Source organism: Zalophus californianus, chromosome 4, assembly GCF_009762305.2.
Source record: "Zalophus californianus isolate mZalCal1 chromosome 4, mZalCal1.pri.v2, whole genome shotgun sequence".
In the NCBI taxonomy this organism is placed as follows: domain Eukaryota; kingdom Metazoa; phylum Chordata; class Mammalia; order Carnivora; family Otariidae; genus Zalophus; species Zalophus californianus.
In genome coordinates this window covers 98,326,080-98,346,343 of record NC_045598.1, presented here as the reverse complement: position 1 = coordinate 98,346,343, position 20,264 = coordinate 98,326,080, and the positions used below count along the sequence as shown (strand labels likewise).

At 46.8% G+C, this 20,264-nt stretch overlaps 1 protein-coding gene across 3 annotated transcripts in view; it reads left to right on the top strand.

Moving 5' to 3' along the window:
* Window positions 1–331: 331 nt before the first annotated feature.
* Window positions 332–20,264, top strand: part of CD58 (CD58 molecule) — a 45,627-nt gene continuing 25,694 nt past the window's right edge. The window contains exons 1-2 of one of the 3 annotated variants that reach the window (XM_027598345.2): window positions 332–497; window positions 15,380–15,673. In XM_027598345.2, coding sequence (XP_027454146.1) covers window positions 428–497; window positions 15,380–15,673 — 364 coding nt within the window. In that variant the 5' untranslated portion in view covers window positions 332–427. The remainder of the gene's footprint in view (window positions 498–15,379; window positions 15,674–20,264) is intronic. The other 2 variants (XM_027598344.2, XM_027598338.2) reach the window with 2 other exon arrangements.

Genomic DNA, 20,264 nt, shown 5'->3' with positions numbered 1-20,264 from the left:
GTCACCGTAGGGTCCAGCCGAGTGGGATAAAGCTTTGCCCGGGGGGGGGGGGGCACAGTTTCCCCTCCCCCCTCCCCGACACCCCCAGTTACGGAGTTGCCTCCGTCACGTCCCAGACGTCCAGGAAAAGTGCTGGAGGAGCGGGAGGAACGAAAATAAGCCTGGTTTTTAAAACGCAAGCCACTCTGAAGGAAGAGCTCCGCAGAGCAGACGGGAGGCCGCCGGACGGCTCTGGGGACTTGCCCGGAGAGGAAGAGGGCGGGGCGGGCGGGACCCGGCCAGGGCGGCGTGGGGGGGCGGGGCCAGGGCGGCGCCAGGGCGGTGCCGGGGACGGGGCAGGCGCCGGAGTGGTTAAGGACCGCGGGAAGCTGCTCGAGAACTAGTACACCCCTGCGCAGGCCGGCCCTAGAGGCCCGCCGGACGCGCCATGACCGCCGGGAGAGCCTGGGGCTGGGCCGCGGGGGTCCTCGGCGTGGTCTGCCTGGTGCTCCAGTTCGGTGAGTGGAGGCCTTCCTCGGGCCCTGGCGGGGACTGGGCAGCGCTGCGGGTGTCGGTGGCTTCAGGGCTCCGGGGCTGGGTGGACGGGCGGGGCTCGAGGTGGCCACAACTGGGTGGGGGAGAAGAAACGCAGCGAGCGGGACCTGGTCCGGCCGAGTTGTCACTTTAACAAGTCTCCCGTGGGTAGTCAGGAAGCAGCCTTGACTTTAGGCACCGGAATCCGCGTTTGGAATAGGAACGGGACTCCGGCTCGCTCACTTCTCCGGTGGTTTCTTCTCTTAAGAATCCTTAAACCCCGGGGCGCCTGGGTGGCTCGGTCGTTACATGTCTGCCTTCGGCTCAGGTCATGGTCCCAGGGTCCTGGGATCGAGCCCCACGTCGGGCTCCCTGCTCAGCGGGAAGCTTGCTTCGCCCTCTTCCCACTCCCCCTGCTTGTGTTCCCTCTCTCGTTGTGTCTCTCTCTGTCAAATAAATCTTAAAAAAAAAAAAAAAAACCAAAGAATCCTTAACCCCCAACTCAAGGCCTTTCACCTCTCCACCACCCCACACCCTCCGGAAGGGGGTGCCTTTGCTGAGGTTCCAGGGACTGCTGAGCCACTCGTCGCCCCCACCATCACCCGCGGGGTATGGTCGCCGAGCTCATTAGTGAGCTCTCCCAGGACGGCTCCCGGCAGCGGGTTCCGCCTACCCAAAGAACGCGGTTTATCCGCGGCGCGCGGAGTGGGGCGCAGGAGCCGCGACAGCCGATTGGTTCCCCCGTCCCCGCTTCCGACGCCGCGCCGCGTTTGAGTTGCGCTCCTGAGGAAAGGGTACCGGGCTTGGGACAGGGACCGGCCAAGAGAAATGTCTGAATCGCTCCAGGATTTCGAAGCAGGGCGGCTGGTGCTCCTTTCCCCTCCCTTGAAAACGTCAAAGAACTCTGTGCGTCTAGAACTGCTTTCATCCCTTTCCCACTTCTTCAGCCAAATTAACAGCCCCATGAAATAAGTATGTCTCCATTTTTACCTCCCCACCTTTATAAACCCCTACACACACAGTCATAGCCAACCCCCTGGAGCATAGTAACAAACGCTTAACTAGTTCTTCTTTCCTTGAGGGTTTCCGGTTGGGGGCCCCTTTGCACATACTACAGATCAATCTTGCAATCCTCATTCTGCGCTCAGCTTCCACTGAGTGCCTATGGGGTATGTGTCTATGGAGGCCCGCCTAGTGGGGCCTACAGTTTGAGGCACAGAAGTAAATGTCGTTAAGACAGGCTGAGCATAAAGTGCTGTGGGCGTGCACAGGGAAGGGAGCAACGTCTTTTGTGAATCAAGTATCTCTTGTGACACAAAAACTTCCTGGAAGGGGAGGGTTTTTGAACCTGACCTCGAAGGCTAGATGGTGTATGGACGAGTCATGACGTGGGAAAAGATTCCGAGAGGTGAAAAAGACGGGAGCACAGTGTACAGGGTGAACCTGGCAGTTGAGAGTCATTCAGTGTCCCTGGAGCATAAGTGTGCTGGTGGGAGCTGGAGGCCCCAGGACAGAGCCCTGCACATCCCGGATGGGAGTTTGGAGAATTCTTTAGGGGCCTCACAGAATCGGAACCATGCGTGTAGGAGGAATAGTCTGGCAGCAGTATGGAGAAAGGATTGCAGCTGGGAGTCATTGGAGGCGGGGATGCCATCACAGGGCGGATGCCATCACAGGACCCCCTGAGACTTTTCTATGCTGGTGACTGTGGGAAACGGGGAGATGCAGGTTCAGGCCGAGCCTGACCCAATGAGAAGCAGCCCACCAGTGATAAAGAGCATCAGCTCTCCAGTCAGTGCTTGGCTTCCCACCCTGGCCCTGCTCCTTATATGGAATTATAATTTCCATAAGTTACCTAACTTCTGTGAGCCTCACTATCTTTGTCTTGGAAGAGAGAGAGAGAGAGCACCCCTCACTGGTGAGGGAGGGTAATGATAACATGTACTGCCTAGACTGTGAACATGAGTCACTGAACACAGTTTTACTGGGGGTCCACCCTGTGTTGGGCACTGTACAAGGGACCAGGGTTACAACAAGAAGCAGACTTCCCTGCCTCTTTGAAGCTTACATTATAGTCGGGGGAGAGAGACAGAAAGTGAATTAATGAGTAAATATCTAGATGTTGGGTGGTGGTAAAATAAACACTAATACAGAGATTAGTAATGCAGAGGAAAGGGGAGTGGGCATCGTTAATATTTCTTTAAAACTTTGGGACATTGGAAATCTTTAGAATAGTTGCAAAAAATAGTATGATGAACACGTACACACTTTGCTCCTGGAATCCCCAGTTATTAACATTTTGAACACATTTGGTTTACTTCTATTTACACACACACTTAATTTTTTTTTGTCTAAACATTTGAGAGTTGTAGATCTTATGATAGCTTACCCGTAAATATTTTATCATATGTCTTCTAAGAACAGTATGTCTCCAGGAATCTGTGAAACCATGATCAAAGTCCGGAAATACACCATCAATATAATACTGTTTTCTGATAGAGTCCAGAAGCTGATCCTGGATCACACACTGCATTTGGTAGTCTTGCCTCTTTAATCCCCCTTTAATCTAAAACTTGCCAACTCTTTTTTTTTTTTTTTTTTTTGGTACTTTATGATATCACCCATTTTTGAAAGGTCTGGACCAGTTTTATAGAATGTCCCTAGATTTGGATGGTCTGTTTCCTTATGATTAGATTCTGGTTAAAACTTTCAGGAATGTTCCATAGGTGTGTTGTGCCCTTCTCTGTGCATCTCATTAGAGAGCACATGCAGTCCATTTGTCCCGTTATTGGAGCCCTTAACTTTGGTTATTTGGTTAAGGTGATCCACCAGATTTCTCCATCACAGAGGTACCTGTTCCCCTTTGTATTAATACATGACGTATCAAGTGACACTTTGAGATTGTGTGACTATCCTGTTCCACAACAATCTTTCATCCAGTGTTTTAGCTGTTTTGGCATCCAGTGGTGATTCTTTCCCAAGTCCACTAAAATATTGGTAGACGGCAGTTCTCTATCCCCATTTTTCCTTATATATCATTGACATTCTTCAGTAATGAAGAACTTTTGCACCTCCTTTTTAATTTTATTTTTTTAGTATAAGTATGGACCCAGGGGTATTTCTTAAGATGGCATTTTTGTCATCTATTTTGATGCTCGGTGATCCAGACTTTGGCAAATGGAAACCCCTCCGTGCTTCTGTGTTCTTTGCCATGTTTCCATCAGTTTTTGAGAACTTCCTACTTTCTGGCACAGAAGGATGTCTTGGACTCATTTGTACCTTTTCTGCCTCCGCCTGTAATCATTAGATTCTCTCATTCCTTTTAGTGGGAGATAGGACTTAGAAATCAATATCTGGGTGCTAGGTGTGCTCAAGGCTACTGGAGTCATGGTTTCTAGGCTGTCAGTTCTCAGAGCTGGGAAATAGAGTGTTCGCAAAGTCGTAAGTTTATCCTGTTACCGCAAGCCTAATCTAACAATTTGGTTCATCTTTCTCTTCCTCCATTCCCTATTTGTATCTCCTTTTGCCACAGTGAGAACTCTATTCCTCATAGAATCCGTATGTTTTCCTAATATACATTAAACACAAAATAATTTCGTAATTGCTATACCGAGACCACTACCAAGCACAAACCTTACTAAATACAGTTCACAGGTTCTTCACAGCTTTTTTTATTCTTCCATATATCCTGTTGTATATGTACAGAAGACTCTTTTAAAATTACTTGGATTAATTTTTTTTCTTCTGAGTGGTAATGCTATCAACTCAATATATGCTTGCATTGATTTGTTTTGTTTCTATTCAGTTTTAGGGTTTCCCCCCTTGATTTAATTTTTAAATATTAATATGGTGCCAGTCAAGCCATATAGAGAGATGCTCAGGGAAACCCTATTCCCACCCTCTCCCTCTGTCATAATAGGTACTATTTGTTTCTGTTTTATCTTTGTTTCTTTTTGTAGATATAAATAGATAATGCAACAACGGTAACAATAGTGTCATACTCTGTGTACTCTTTTGTACCTTGTTTTTGTCTCTTAACCATATGTCTGGTTCATCATTCCGTATCAGTTCATAGAGATCATCCTCATTCCTTTTTTATAGCAACATAGTCCTCCATGGGCTGAATGTATGATGTTGCATTCAGCTACCCTACTCTTCAGGTTAGGGTTCAATACTGTGTAGTCAGGGGAGGGTCTCTTTTAAAAGGATGACAGTTGAGTGTAGCCTTGAGTGGGCCAGGCAACTGTCTGGGGGAGTAGTATTCCGGGCAGGGGGCTAGCAGCAAAAACCCTAAGCCAGGCTTCTGACATTTAAGGGATTTCAAGTAGACCATTGTACCAGAAAGTAGTAGGAAATGAAGTTGTAAACACAGGGCTAGGACTTAAGAGATAAAGTTTTGTGGTCCCCTTTAAAGACTGCGACTTTTTTACTCCAGTCAAATGGATGTTTTGGAGGATTTTGAACAGGAGTGAAATTACAATGAGTGGAATGTGTAAATGAATTATTCTGGCGGCTTTGTGAACAGTCTGTAGAGTGGGCAACGGAGAAGCAGGGGGACCAGCTGGGGAGGCCATAGGAACAATGCAGATAAGAAATGACTGCAAGAGAGGGGGATTGAATGGGAGGTAGGGGGGTATGGTTGGAAGGTAGAGCCAGCAGGATTGGGTGCTGGGGTGCATCGTCAAGATACCACATGGACAGAGCTGAGGTAGTGCCAGGCAGGTAGCAAAGCTCAATAAGAACTGTTGTATTGGGTGCCTGGGTGGCTCAGTTGGTTAAGCGACTGCCTCCGGCTCAGGTCATGATCCCGGAGTCCTGGGATCGAGTCCCGCATCGGGCTCCCTGCTCCGCAGGGAGTCTGCTTCTCCCTCTGACCCTCCCCCCTCTCATGTGCTCTCTCTCATTCTCTCTCTCTTTCAAATAAATAAATAAGATCTTAAAAAAAAAAAGAACTGTTGTATTAGCTCTTTTTAGCAGAGCCTGCCTTATTCTGCTGCTTTGTATAGTTCCTTTTTCTTGTCAGCTATCTCCACAGCTAGATTTTCTTTCCTTGTATGCAGAAACAAAGCCATATACTACTTCTTAAAAGTTCCTTTCACTGATTTGTTTTCATGTTTTTTTTTTTAACATTACAGCGTGTTAAATCTGGACATTAGATGAGACAGTGTTTGTCTAGCATTTCTCCTTTTTAAGTTATTATCTTACATTATTATGTGAGACCTGTTCATGTTTTTTTGTTTGTTTTTGTTTTGGGGTTGTTTTTTTTTTGTTGTTGTTGTTGCAGTCAAGATTCAGAGTCTGTGTGTTTTTATTTAGGAAAAAGATACTCTAAGTCAAAATAGTGTGGTGTATTCCTATGAGAAAACTAGACCCATTGTTATAATAATAATAGCTGTCATGAATTGAGTACATGCCCTGTGCCAGGTTCTATGCTTAGTATTTTGGATTTTTGTTTTCATTTAATTGTCACACCAGTTTTTTTTTATAATCTTTAAATTTTTTATTGTTATATTAATCACCATACATTACATCATTAGTTTTTGATGTAGTGTTCCATGATTCATTGTTTGTGCATAACACCCCGTGCTCTGTCACACCAGTTTTTTAAGGTAGAGACTATTAAGGAAGAGAACAAAGGTCAACAAAGGTTGAACCTTGTCCAAGTTCACACAGGAAAGAAGTGAAAACGCGACAGAAGTCATCTGACTCAAAATCCATGCATTCCCAACCCAAAATTAGATGAGCAAATTTTATGACGATATGAAGAGCCATCGTGACCTCTCTCTCTTTTTTTAGGTTTATTTACTTTTTTAGTAATCTCTACACCCAACATGGGGCTCAAACTCACAATCCTAAGATCAAGAGTCACATGCTTTTCTGGCTGAGCCAGCCAGGAGCCCCCATGGGTGATCTCTTATATGTGACATGTATGCATTATCCAGTGTAATTTTGCTGAGACATGTGAAGTTATATAGGACAGCACAGTTACCAGTCATATAAGATGGCTTTCAGTATCATCATCTGCAGAAGGGGGTTGGGGAAACCTTACTTGGGCTGTAGAATTCAGGATGGGGATTTATTTACGTATTTATGAACATTTTGTTATAGTTACACTCTCTCTGTACATCCATACTTTACTCCCTAGTACTTTTGCATAATCCTGATAACATTATATTTATGAAAATTAACAGTAATCTCATCATATCACCTAACTTCTACCACTGTTCAGATTTCCCCAATTGTCACAAGAGTGCCTTTTTTTTAAAACACCAGGATCTAATCAAGTATCCCGCATTGCATTTGTGACTAGGTTTTTGGTTTAATTTTGATGGGTATCTTTAAAAAATTTTTAAAGAGACTTAGAACCACCTTTTGAGAACTCAATCTAAAAATTTGTTTTATTGCCTTTGGGGCACTGAAAGGTTTCTTGAATGAAAACAGGCTTTCAGGGTAGGTATAGGTTCCTGTGTTTGAAAGCAGAAAGTTTGCCTGCATGCATGAGGCATGAGTGTTTGTTTGCAGAAGTTTTCTGTCTTTTGATTTCCTCTTACATTTCTTCTCAAGTGCAGAAGGCTTTTTAAAGTAGTATATGGCTTTGTTTCTGCATAGAAGGAAAGAAAATCTAGCTGTGGAGATAGCTGGCAAGAAAAAGGAACTACACAAAGCAGCAGTAGAATAAGGCAGGCTCTGCTAAAAAGAGCTAATACAACAGTTCTAATTGAGCTTTGCTACCACACAGGCCCTTAGACTCTGCAGTCACAAATCAAAGCTTCTGTCTCAGGATTGAAAGTGAAACCATGATACTACCTTTTCCATTTGTTCCGACGAGTTGAGGTCTGACTAGGAAGTGTAAAATACTGAGACTGTTCCCAGGAAAGTGCTGGGAAATATCTTAGCATTTCTTTGGAGGTAGCTTTCAGTGTCTGTCCATGAGCGTCAAAAGAAAACGTCTTCCATTTACTTAGAGACACAGGATCTTCTCCTTTGACCTTTTTTCCTTTTTCTTTTTAAAAATCTTCTTGCCCTTGTGCCCTTTGGTCTTTCTTTTCCTTCTCAGCTGCTGCTGGCGCCTATGCCAGTGACCTCTTAGCCCAAGGACTCTGGGGCTCCGATGGAAACCAGTGGAATTAAGGAGACCTCTTGCTCAGAATCCCTGCAATAAGTTCACGTCTGCTCTATGCCCCCAACCAGGAACCCCTAGTTCATAGGTCTACCCTTTGTGACCTTGACCAAGTATCTATCTGAGGGAAACAAATTACTTTGATAGGCTTGTTCTCAAGACCCGTTTCAGGTCCTAGGGGACTTCACTTCCTTTTCATAATATTCCCCAAAATGTCTGTTGTGATTAGTGTCTGAATTTCCACCAGGCTCACTGCTGTGTCGTTTCTTGAACATTTTTCCCCTGTAACAGTTAAAAACTAGAAAAAAAAATGCCATTTTATATACACATTCAGAAAATAATAAACTCAGATTCACAGGAAACTAATAAGACTGTTGTCATCATAAATTAGTTTCTTAACTATGAGCCGAAAAACCTGAAATAGTAGGGATTATAAAGAAATTCTTAATGGAATGATCAATAGTGTATAGAAATACCTTGAATCAGAAGTTGGAGAATAGATTTTAAAAGACTCACAGTCTTAAATAGCTCTAGTGAAGACCCAATTCCCTAAAGCGTGCTGTAGATCTCAGATATATCCTCCAACAAGAACATGTGGCTTTTGAGCCTAATGAGCTCACAAATGGGGCTTTTGACCAAGATGGTGTGTGGGTATCTTGAAAGGACAGGCTGCAGGAGTGCTGACAATTAGAAACAGTATGAAACCAGCAAGAATGATTTTGATAATCTATTTTACTTAACCTAATAGAGCCACAATATTTTCATCTCAACATGGAGTTGATATAGAAAATATTAATGCGGGATTTTACATTCCGTCTTCAGTGTCCGAACATACCTCCATTCGGACAGACCACATTTCATGTGCTCCGGAGTCGTGTGTGGGTAGTGGTTACTGAGGCTCACTGTACAGATTGAGAGGGAAAGGAAAAGGGCTTTTAAGTGTCAGCCCAAGGAGTAATGCTTTGGGGAATGTTTTAGCCTGACAGAAGACAGAAAAGCTCAAAAGGAAATTGATTTGGTCAGTTCCAATATCTCCATTCCAGATGAGCTCATCCAGGAGGCAAGGAGTAGCTTGACAACTGAGAGCACCTGTGGGGCAAGTTCTGGGGGGTTTCAGGGACTGGGGGGCCAGGGGGTTTACAACTTGCCAAGACTCAGGTGGCTGCCATTTCAGGCTGAAGTCAAAGAGACAGGGAAGCAGTGGTGGCGTAGCTGAGAGCAGGAGATTCCTGTTTTTAGCAAATCATGGCAGCGCAAGTACCTGACTCAGTCTGGGCAAGGATGGAATGGACAAGGGAAGACCAAGGCCTCTCACTTCCTGGCTAAGAGTGCAGGCTCCGGAGCTGGCTGCCTGTGTCCAGACACCAGCTCTGTGTCTTCTGCGTGACCTCGGTCAACTTCTGAACCTTTGTAACCTGGTGGCTCCCGTTCTTTGGAATGTTCTTCTCCATATTCTCAGACCCCACGCCCTGACTTTTTCTGGGCTGAGTTGGCCTAGGGCTCATTTGGAGTGGATTTATGAAGAGCTAGGTTAAAGAAACAAGCTGCATTGTACTTCCTTGAGTAAAAAGACTGCATTTCCTCCTTATTATCTACATACCTGGTGAGCAGATTTCCTACCCCCAAACTGGGTCATGGGGCCTGACTAATCTGACAATATCTGTGAACCTAACAGGACAGATTATCTGATAACAGACATTTTAGGAGAGTGGCCACTTCTCTGTGTTGTAAATGTGTGTCTGTGTGTAGAGAGAGACTTTGTCTCCCAAAATGCCACCCCTTTCACACTCCAGGTAGATGTCAACAGAGGGTGTGCCATGATACAGAGGAGAAAGGTTGTGGTCACAACCCCCTGTCTGGAGAAGAGACTCATCTGCTCACTTGGGTTCAGAATGCCCCCAGATCCTGCTGTCTTCACGCTTGAAGGAGTCTTTAACTGAAACACCGTTAGAATGTTGAACATAGGGGGGAAATACCAAGATTTATATATTCAGGTACTGAAACTTTTAGGGGATTTTTTTCATCAAATGAACTTTGATCTTAACTGCTAAGATCTGCAGGCCATCCTTAGAAGATATTTTAGACAGAGAAAAAGACTTTAAAATCACATTGTTCATATCTAAGAAATGACATCTATAAACAAATTGCATCTCCTCAGACCTGACACGGCCTATTACCTTTGATGTGGCGCTGACATCCTGCATGGGTCCAGGCTTACCTGGTGCAGGTAGTAGGCGCCGCCTAGTTAAACCTGAAGGGGAAGCAGGAGACAAAGGGGAGCGTCTTGAAAGGAACAGCAGTGGGGGAGACACGGGAGTGGGAATCCAGCAGCCCCTCCAGTCTGGCTGTGGTGCTGGTGGCCGGCTTTGGGGGAGGGGGACCGTTTCGCCTGCACACCGGCGGGCAGGGGGTCCCCAGGCCACTTATTCTTTGGTGCCAGTTGAACGTTTCCACGTCCCCTCGCTGAGTGATGGTGATTCATCAACCAGTTTCCACAGCAGCTTAGGACCTTGCAAAGCTCAGGGTTTGGAGGAACTGCCAAATTTTGTGGTTCTGTCAGGAAGCCCTGCCTTTCAGACTATAGTCCAGCTGTATTTAGGTTACTTAATTCACCCAAATATTGATATCGAGTGCCCTTCCTGTGCCAGGCAGCGGGAATACAGCAGAGACCAAGCACCACCCTGTCTTTGTCCTCATGGGGTTAGCCGGGCCGGGCGGGGGGGCGGGGCCTGAACTCAGATTGGAATCAGTTGCCGCCTTTTAAGAATGAGAAGTTTTCACACAAAATTTGAACATCCAGCATTTCCTGGAAAATCAGAAGTTCTGCAAATTGCCTGCGCTCACGCGGGTGGGAGGTGAGGAGCGCTGCTCCAGAGGAGCGCATGCGCGCCAGTGCCCCCGCGCCTCAGCTCCCCGGCCCTCTCCCAGTGCTTCTGCTGGCTGCACTGCGGGTCTCTGTTCATGCTTCATCTCCCCATTCTCTCAGGCTTCGCAGTGTCTCCTGTGGTTTGGTTTCCCTTGTTACTTCTTCCCTTTGTTCCTGTTTTCTTTCCCTTTTCTTTCTTTTTTTGGCTCCAGCTTTTCTTCGTCCCCGCATTCAAGCCTCTCTTGTCCCTTTTCCGCATCTCGCATGGTACCTGCCATCACCCATGAGGAGTGCAGACTCTTAGGCCCTCTCTTCAACTTTGTTTCTCATGGCCTCTGATTATGAAGCCCTGCCCCAGGTCCCTTTGTCACATCTGAAGTCGTTGCAAACTGCAACACCACCATCACAAAACTCAGGTTGTCACATTTTGGGGATTTGGGTTTATCACTTTCTTGCTCAGTCAAACATCAGTTCCTCATGTATGAAGTCAGGGGCATGAGGGCCACAGACTCTTGCTCTCTCAGGCCCTCTCAGGCCCTGACATTCCGTGATTTGAGGACCACTGAGCTTGGTACCTTACCTGCAGTTTTCAGAGGCATGCTTGAGTCTCAACTAGAGTAGTCCCAGTACATTCTAGAAACCACATCTGTAGAAATCCTGTATCATGTCATGTCTTTAATAGCCATATGCCGCATAGCAGGCCAAATAAGAAATAGTGGTTATGAGCATTCTGGAGTCAGACCAGTCTAAGTTCAAATCCAGTTTTACCACTTCACTAGCAAGTCGCTTAATCTTTGTGCGCCTCAGTTTCCTCATCTGCAAAAAATAAGGTCAAAAATAACGCCTGCCTCGTGTGGCTTTTAAGAGGGTTCAATGGGTGCATATTTGTAGAACTCTTCCAATGGTGCCTCACAGATAGTAAGTACTATACAAGTGTTTGCTTACTAAAAATAGCAGTCCACGTCAGTCCCAGGAGCCAGCTGAAAACATGCAGAGGAATTTGTGGCTGGGAGTGGGAATTCCTCCTCCTTAACTCAGTAGTTATGGTGACCATATTTTCTAAGTCAAAAAATCAGGACACTTCATCTGCAAAATATGTGAGTTGCAATTCTGACTTCAAACCATAGAAGAATTATCAAAATTGGGTGTGATGAAAATGTTTTGCAAGGACACTGCAACAAAATATTTGGAGTTGGAGCTGTTCTTAGATACATGATTTCTCTGTCTATTGGTATTAGGTACCCTCCTATCTTCAAAAGATCATTCAATATTCTTCAAAACAATTTAAAAAAAATGCTGGCTAGCATGGAATGTCTGTTTAGGCAATCACTAATTCATTTTTTTCTTTCCCTCTATTTGTTTGTAAATGATGCAAGCTCACACCACACTCGGTGGTCACAGAAGCAGGATCACATACAACCAAGGTGTTGATGTGGCCTGACTCACTGCAAGAAAAAGAGGGAAAGCCCTGTTGAAAGCCAACTTCCTAAATGGCCATTGTGTAAAGACTCTCAGTCTTATTCAAACCTCAAAACAATCGTTTGTGGTGGGCGTTATGATTTACATTTTACAGCTGAGGGAGCCTTGTGTGGGAGGCTTTTGAGAGTTCCCCTGGACCCATCTGCCTGAGAATCTGGGCACTTACCCTTCCGCCCCCTAGCATGGGCAATTGGCATCCTCTCTGACCACTCCGATAGCAGCAAAGCAACCAGCTCACTGCTGACTCCTTTCCTTGCTGCTGTTTGTGTGCAAATTCATTCATTCACTCATTCATTCATTCACGGTTTGTGACCTTTGAGAAACAACTCACTCCCCTTTCTGCTGTTCCTCTTTTTCATTGGCGATTATCCTATCAGCAGCTTACTTCATTCAGGGTTAGTCTTGGAAGTGCAATGGAAAAGACTTCACTGTGAGAAGGGAATGCTAGACAGTAGCCACTACAAATGTGATGATCCCCAAGTCTGGATCCTCTCCTGTGAGCCCCGGACCTGTGTACCCAGCAGCCTACTGGACATCTCCACTTGGCAGTCTTACAGACCCCACACAGTGTCCCAAACTGAAAGTATGATCTTCCAGCCCCAGCCTGGCTCTCCTCCACGTCCCCTGTCTTAGGGAACGACAGTGGGGCTCACTGCTCCTCATTCTTCACAAGCTGTCTCTAACCCCTCATCCGCTCCCCGAGTGGGTGCTCTATAGTGATACCCTGTGGTTCTACCTGGTGGCCCTGAGCGCGGTTGCAGTGGGGTGTTGGTCCAATTATTTGTTTTAATTAATTAATTTGATAGCGCGCATAAGCAGGGGGAGCAGGCAGAGGCAGAGGGAGAAGCAGGCTCCCGGCTGAGCAAGGAGCCCAATGTGGGGCTCGATCCCAGGACCCTGGGAATCACGACCTGAGCTGAGGGCGGATGTTTAACCGATTGAGCCACTCAGGCGCCCCTGGTCCCAATTATTTGGACCAAGTCTGACTTCCCTAACAAAAAGTAAGCTCTGAGAGGGCAGGGGCTGTGTCTTGTTCTGGGGTGGGGGAAGTCCCCACATCGTAGAGCTGCCCAGTGAGTATTTCCAGACTGCCCAGTGAGTATTTCCAGAGTGAGTACCAGGACCAGGCTGCTCTGAAGGGAGCGGGGGGCTGCACAGAGTCAGGAAATCTGTGTTCTGGTCCCTCTGCCGCCGTAAGCCTGCCGAGGGACTCTGTGTGATGCGGTGAGCACCACTACTGCAGTGTGTGTGACAGGCGTTGAAGAGGGTGCGTGAATACACTGCTGGCACCGAGGAGGCATCCAGTGACCTTGCCCTTCAGTTTTCTTGGTGCCCTGTCACTTCACCTATGAAATGGGGGGTTGTTCGACCTAAATGGTTTTGACAGTTTCTTCCAGCTCAAAACTGAATTTTTTGGAACTGGTCTCTCCCTTCCCCTCCCGTGCTTCTTACCAGCACTAGCTCCATTCCCGACTTCTTTTGTCCTCCTGTTCTCAAGCCCAGGAAACATCACCTCTCCCTGGGAAGATGGCAGCCATCCATCTTTATGCAGCCAAGGTTCACCTCCTACTACTTCTCTTCCCCCACCACCCTACCCACTGCCGTTCATGCATGCATTCACTCATTCATTCACTCACAAGACATTTCGAGCCTCCGCTAGTGGCTGTGGATAGACCCTCACTCCTCAAATCCTGCCCCCTCTCATCCACCTTCCCACGTGCTCTGGTCAGGTGTGAGAGAAGAGAGGGCGTGATCAGCACCGCAACGAGGGCTGCTGGTGTATTCCTGTGGGCAGTCCCCCTTAATTAAGGGAGATGGGTTCTAGAAATCCTCGCAATAGACAAATGGGACATATTTACTTCTTATTTGAAATTACTGAACACAGTTGCCTACAATTGGTCTATTTAATAGTTTTGATTTTCCCCCATGCTCTTTCAATTACCCTGATTGCTGCTAGGCATAAACTTCCATCAAGTTTTAATTTATCTTTAATGTCTTTCCCTTAACAGCTGCTCTTCTCTCTTAACAAGAAAGTCAAGTCTGGAACCAGATGCATTTAAACCCATTTTGGGGTATCGAGACTATCCCAGTCTAGGGGTGGTAGTAAATATTTAACAACCGGATTGGTGCAGAGTAGGCAGGAGTCTCTCTCTGAAGCATTAGTTCCTTTGCTGTAAATACTCCCACCACGTGGGTTTCAGGTGATCAGCCAGGCTTGGCTGAATGGGGTCCAGGTGAGATGCTAACGGTTGACTCACGAGGGGGGGACGATTGGAGCCAGCTCTCCCACGCTCCCCATGCCACTGAACCTAGTCCTGTGCCCTTAGTCTGCGTCTCACCCCACCTGGCTTGCTTCCCAGTCATTGTTTCTGATCTCAGCTAATAGCCTCTGTCAGTCAGCCAAGAAGGATGCCTGACCGACACCGTTAACTACCCCCTCTCCCTCACCCGCCACCTCCAGTCACTAACCCCCGGTGCTTTCTCTCCCAAGCTGCTCTCTAAGTCTGCCCTTTTGTCTGTCCCCTCCACCCACACCCCGCTCTGGTCTGCGCAGTCTGCCACCCTCTCGTTGCTGGTTTCCCTGCCTGCATGCCTGGCCCCAGCCACCGCTGTCCACGCTTAAATGACGTCGTGCCGGTCTTGTGTTGAAAGCCGTCCTGTGGCTTTGCCTTGCCATTAGGATCCATCCCAAACCCTTAGCATGTCTTACCTGACACCCCCAAGTACCCTCACATACACTGTGATCTGGCCCCACCTGCCCCTCCAGCCTCACCCCCCACCTGTGACCTGCTTGCTCGCTTCCTCTAGCCATGGGGAGCTGCTTTTATTATTTCCTCAAACACACCCAGCTCCTTCTCGACTCAGGGCTTCCTTTATTTTATTTATTTTTTTTGGGGGGAGGAGGCTCCGCTTCCTCTATCAGTACAATTACCTCTCCACCCCCACTCCCCCAGCCCTTGGGTGATGCCTCCTGTGGTGCGTCAGCGTGACTTCCTGGGGAAGGCCCTCACGGAGGTGGCTCCCTGGGCCTGCTTTGTCTTCCCTACACAGTGGGGCTTCTTGACGGCCCGGAGGGACACCTGTCTGGTTGGCTGTCATGTTGGCAGCCATGCCCACAGCCCCTAGCAGGGACTTGGTGCTCCATCGAAGTTGAATCCGCTTCTTGCATTTATGTGGGCCCCAGTGCCCCCATTAGAGAGTAAACTCCGCACGGTCAAACATGTCCTGCTTGCTGTGTTTGCCATCAGCGGTTTATCTGCTTAGTGAGAAAAGTTAGTCAATGAATCATTTTTACTGCTAAATTTCACTTTTCTCGCCCCCAAAGAGCATCTTGGAGGATGGTTTTCTATTTTCAATAAAGTCGTGTTGGTTTTCCTAACCAATTTCTTTTTCCCTCCTAGACTCCATCAGCTGTGATCCCCAGAGGATGTTTGGAATTGTGAACAAGAGCGTAACTTTCTATGTAGCAAGTTCCGAACACGTTACAGAGATCATGTGGACAAAAAGTAAGGATAAAGTCATCGAATGGGAAGCAGGCTCCTCCATCCACGTTTTCCCACCTTTTGTAGATAGAGTTCATTTAGACACCACGTCAGGAAGCCTTACCATCTTCAATCTGACATCATCGGATGAAGCTGAGTATAGATTTGAATCTCCGAGCTTTGGTGACATCTTGTTTACTCTGAATGTGATTGGTGAGTATCCCATAAATGGGTTTGTTTAAAATGGCAACTTTCCAACTATTTTCAGAGATGAACACAAATGAACGGTTTCTGAGCAATAAGAGAATTCGATCTCTTAGGCTGTCAGGCACATAGGAGGAGCAAGTGTCCATCCCCTCGTCATCCTCTGAGTGAGGAGAGGATGTGACCGAGGTGGAGGGAGCGACCCCAGCTGGGCTGAGCTGCTGCCAGCGGCATCTCTTGTCTTGCTAGGAATATTCTGGAAAGGGATATAGGGGCAGCAGTGAACTCAAAACTCTTTGAGCTCCACTGAGAGATGATGCTCTAGAAATTAGAGTGCCTGCTTGCACCTGCACCGCACCCCAGCAGGTGGATTTTTTTCTCCCCTGTATCACTTTACACAGAAACTGGAGATAGAGTCCAGGTTCCTCCACACTTCCCATCGATACTTCCAGGTCATTCTCCTTGTCATCTATAGGCCTGTGGATATATCCCAACGTTTCTGGATCACTGGAATGCCTGGCTCACTTTTGCTGTTTCTGATGTTCCTGCTGTTATAATTCTTAGTGATTACAATATTTAAATATATAATTCTAATATCCTGGCTTCTGAGTCCCTGATCTCACCTGTGATGGTCTTGTCTTCCATCCACCTCCCCCACCTTTCCCCATGGATAGAACCTAGAAGTTGTCATTACCATTCATTCTATTTATTTTTTTTAAATTTTATTTTATTATGTTATGTTAGTCACCGTACATTACATGATTAGTTTTTGATGAAGTGATCCATGATTCATTGTTTGCGTATAACACCCAGTGATCCATGCAGTACGTGCCCTCCTTAATACCCATCACCAGGCTAACCCATCCCCCCACCCCCTCCCCTCTAGAACCCTCAGTTTGTTTTTCAGAGTCCATAGTCTCTCATGGTTCGTCTCCCCCTCTGACTTACTCCCCTTCATTCTTCCCTTCCTACTAGCTTCTTCTTTTTTTTTAAACATATAATGTATTATTTGTTTCAGAGGTACATGTCTATTACCACTCATTCTAAGCCCTCCACTATGTCATGCCAGATGTCCCCTGCTCTGCCAAATCTGCCACCCCTTCACCTTGCATGGCCCCCTGTCCTCCTTAGGCAGCCCCGAATATGCTCACTCACGGCTCACACATTGGAAGACTTGCTTAGTTTCCTTGCTCCTTTTAATTTTTTTAATTTCATTTTTTAAATTACTTTTTAACGATTTTATTTATTTATGTGAGAGAAAGAGCGAGAGAGAGAGAGAGCACAAGCAGGGGCAGAGGGAGAGGGAGAAGCAGGCTCCCTGGAGCTTGACATAGGGCTCGATCCCAGGACCCCAGGATCATGACCTGAGCCACCCAGGTGCGCCATCCTTGCTCCTTTTTAAATGGGCCATACTCCTCTGGCCTGTGCAACCAGGTCCAGTCCATTGTGCTGCCTGTTCTGCGCTCACACACTGTGGCTGCCGAGAAACTCATCACCCCACAGAGCCCCACACGTGAAGCTTCTGGTCGCTTGCCTCAGTCAAGTCCAACATGTCCCCCAGTGTCCTAGCAATTATCCTTCCTCTCCTCAAGCCTTGAAGACCCTCTTCTCCAAAGCCACTCCTCAGCTGAAAGCTTCGCTTCTTGTTTCACTGAGGAAGAGAAGCACTCGGAGGAGAATTTCCACAGGCTGTCACCCTTAGCCTTTCTGCCTACCTGCCCTTGAGCATGGATACCCTGCTCACGGAGGACCAAGCCCTCTGCTGTGCCCCGAGCCCGGCCTCCCTGCCACTGCCCTTGGGGACATCGCTCTAGTCGGTGCCCTTGCTCTGTTCCAGCAGCGGTGTCCTCCGTGGGCTGCCAGCCCGACCCTACCAGCACGCAGTATGCTGTCAGACATTCATGCCAGCACCGGGAGCCCTCTGATGCCCCCTCCACCCCTCCAGCTACCACTTGCCATCTTGAGTTTGTAGAAAATCTCCCTGAAGGGTTGTCCATGTTTGCTTTCTAACTCCTTTTCTCCTGTTTACTTTTAACCCACCCCAAACAGGCTTTCATCCCATCACTGTACCAGAACTCTTGATCTCCTCATTAATGAAGGCAGTGATCCATTCATGCTCTCTCCACCACATCTTTCTTGGCCACTCAGCAGCATCTGACATAGCTGATCACTCTCTCCTCTGAAACACAACCTTCTCTTGGCATCCAGGACACCACCCTATTCCGGTTTTCTTTTAGCTCACTAACTCTTCCTTCTCAGCTTCCTTGGCTGGTTCCCTCATCTTGCCAACCTGCAAGCATTGGAGACTTGAAGGCTTGAGCCACCCTTCTCTGTGTACATTCACACCCAGCTGGGTGAGCTCGTTCTGGGTTCGGGTTTTAAATATTGTTTTGATGCTGATAATGCACAGATTGAGAGCTCTCACCTGGAGCCCCACTGAGCTCCTTATGTGTGTTTCTGACCGCTTCCTCTGTATTTCACTTGGATATCTATCTGATGGGCCTCTCAAATCACAGGTTCCAAAGTGAGCTCATCAACTTTCCCTTAAATCCCGTTCCTCCCCAAATCTTTCCCCTAGCTTGGTTAATGGCAGGGCCTTCTTTTTGGTTGCTCAGGCTAAAACCTTGATGTCATCCTGACACCATGTTTCTCTTCCTCTTTCTGTCGAACACTGTGTTTATCCCACCAGGAAATTTTGCTGGTTTTACAGCATCTGACCACTTCTCACCACTTCCTCTGGGGCTGATCCAAGGCTCCTTTATCCTCATCTGGAGGACTGCAGCAGCCGCCTAGTTGGGCACCCAGCTTCTACCATTGCCCCTTACAGGAGGCATTTTGTGTTGTTTACAAATTTAATTACATTTCATTTTTTTCCAGTTTTATTGAGGCATAATTGACCTGTATCACTGTATAAGTTTGAGGTGTACAGCGTAAAGGTTTGACTTACATATTTTATGACCACAGTTTATTTTTAAACAGAAGCAGCCAGAGTGATCTTAAAACAGGGGTTGGAGCAAGTCATTCATCAGCTTAGAACCTTCTAGTGGCCCCATCTCTCTGAGTTAAAGCTAAGATTGATAGCGCAAGGCTGTATGAAAGCTGGCATCCATGATCACCTCTTTCTGTTCTCAGGCATCCTAGTGTTGCCCTTGACTTTGGCTGCCTTTTCTGTGCTACCCACCAGCATTCCCAGCTGAACCTGTACCCATGTCACACCTCTGTGGGGTCCCAGGTTCACTGTTTTCTCCTAGAAGAGGGTGTCATTCTAGCCCTCCCTACCCTATGCCAGAGGTGTTCTAGAAAGATCCAACTTGTAGCAAAGTGTGTACGATCATTTGCAGGGAATGGAGAAGAGGCAGAAAGTCCAGTGTAGAAATTCAGGTCTGAGCTCTAAGTCCCATTCAAGGCAGTCTCAGTGGCACAAGATGGGGTGAGGAGCTGGATGAATAGCTGTTATTCACCAGTTCACCTGCCTGGTCTGCTGGAGACATTGGAAAGAAGAGGGAATTTCTCTCTTGTTCATCATTGTAGCCCCAGAGCCCAGCAAGGGACTTCAGTAGGTACTAGGCATTCAATAAATATTTATTATAGCAATGAAAGCAATTGAACCAGGTGACTGGGAGGTCAGAGGTGCAGTTGACAGAAATGGGGGCTCTCAGACTGGGTGGCTGGTTTGTCCAGAAGATGATCAACTCCATTTAGAAGAGTGAGGCTTGTTAAGGTGTGCAGGCATCCCATTAGAAGAACCAGTGGTTGCCTTTGGAGAGGCAGACTTTTTAAAACGTGCAGGTTGGGGATCTGGCTGTTTATAGAGCCAGCAACTGAAACGATTGATTTCAAATTTAGATAACAATGGAATACATTTTAAGAGCCCTTTTGTAGAGTTTGTAAAACTGAGTTCAAACTTTTGAATACGTTTATCTTTTTCAAACTTGATGAAATGTTTAAGAGTAATTTGATTTTTAAAATTGCATGGTCGCTCAACCAAGGTGCTTGATTTCAGGAGTCAGACCAACTGAACAGCCCTTAGGAAGCCTAGTTAGCAAAGGCCCGCCGAGCAGCAGAGTCCAGAGGAAGTGAATTTTGATCAGGAGGCACTGATCTGGGCAGCATTAAATGTGGGACCTCAAGTCCTGGCTTGAGAGTCTGGATTTTAGCCTGTGACGGTGGGGAGCCACTGGATCCGATACTGGAGCAAAGAAGTAACTTGATGAACTCTATTTTTCAGACGATTAATCAGTAGTGATGGTGGATTAGACAGAGGGGACACCAGGTTGGAAGCTACTGTGATCTTCTAGGGGGACAGGTGTTGCTAGTAGATGTTGGGAAAGGAAAGAAAGAAGATACTTCTAAGAAAGAGTCAAGCGATTTAGATTTTGGTTATAAAAAGACATAAGATGACTCAGGATTTCACACCTGAATGACAAAATGATTGGTCATACTTCTTTTTTTTTTTTTGAAATGAGGAAGGCCTACTTCCTTCGGGGTATGTTAATACCTAAGTGACTTGGTGATCTTCCGGAGACCCCAGGCCTAATGGGAGATTTTCAGAAAGGATATTTTAGACAGGGGGATTTCCTGGCACCCCCTCAGTTTTAGG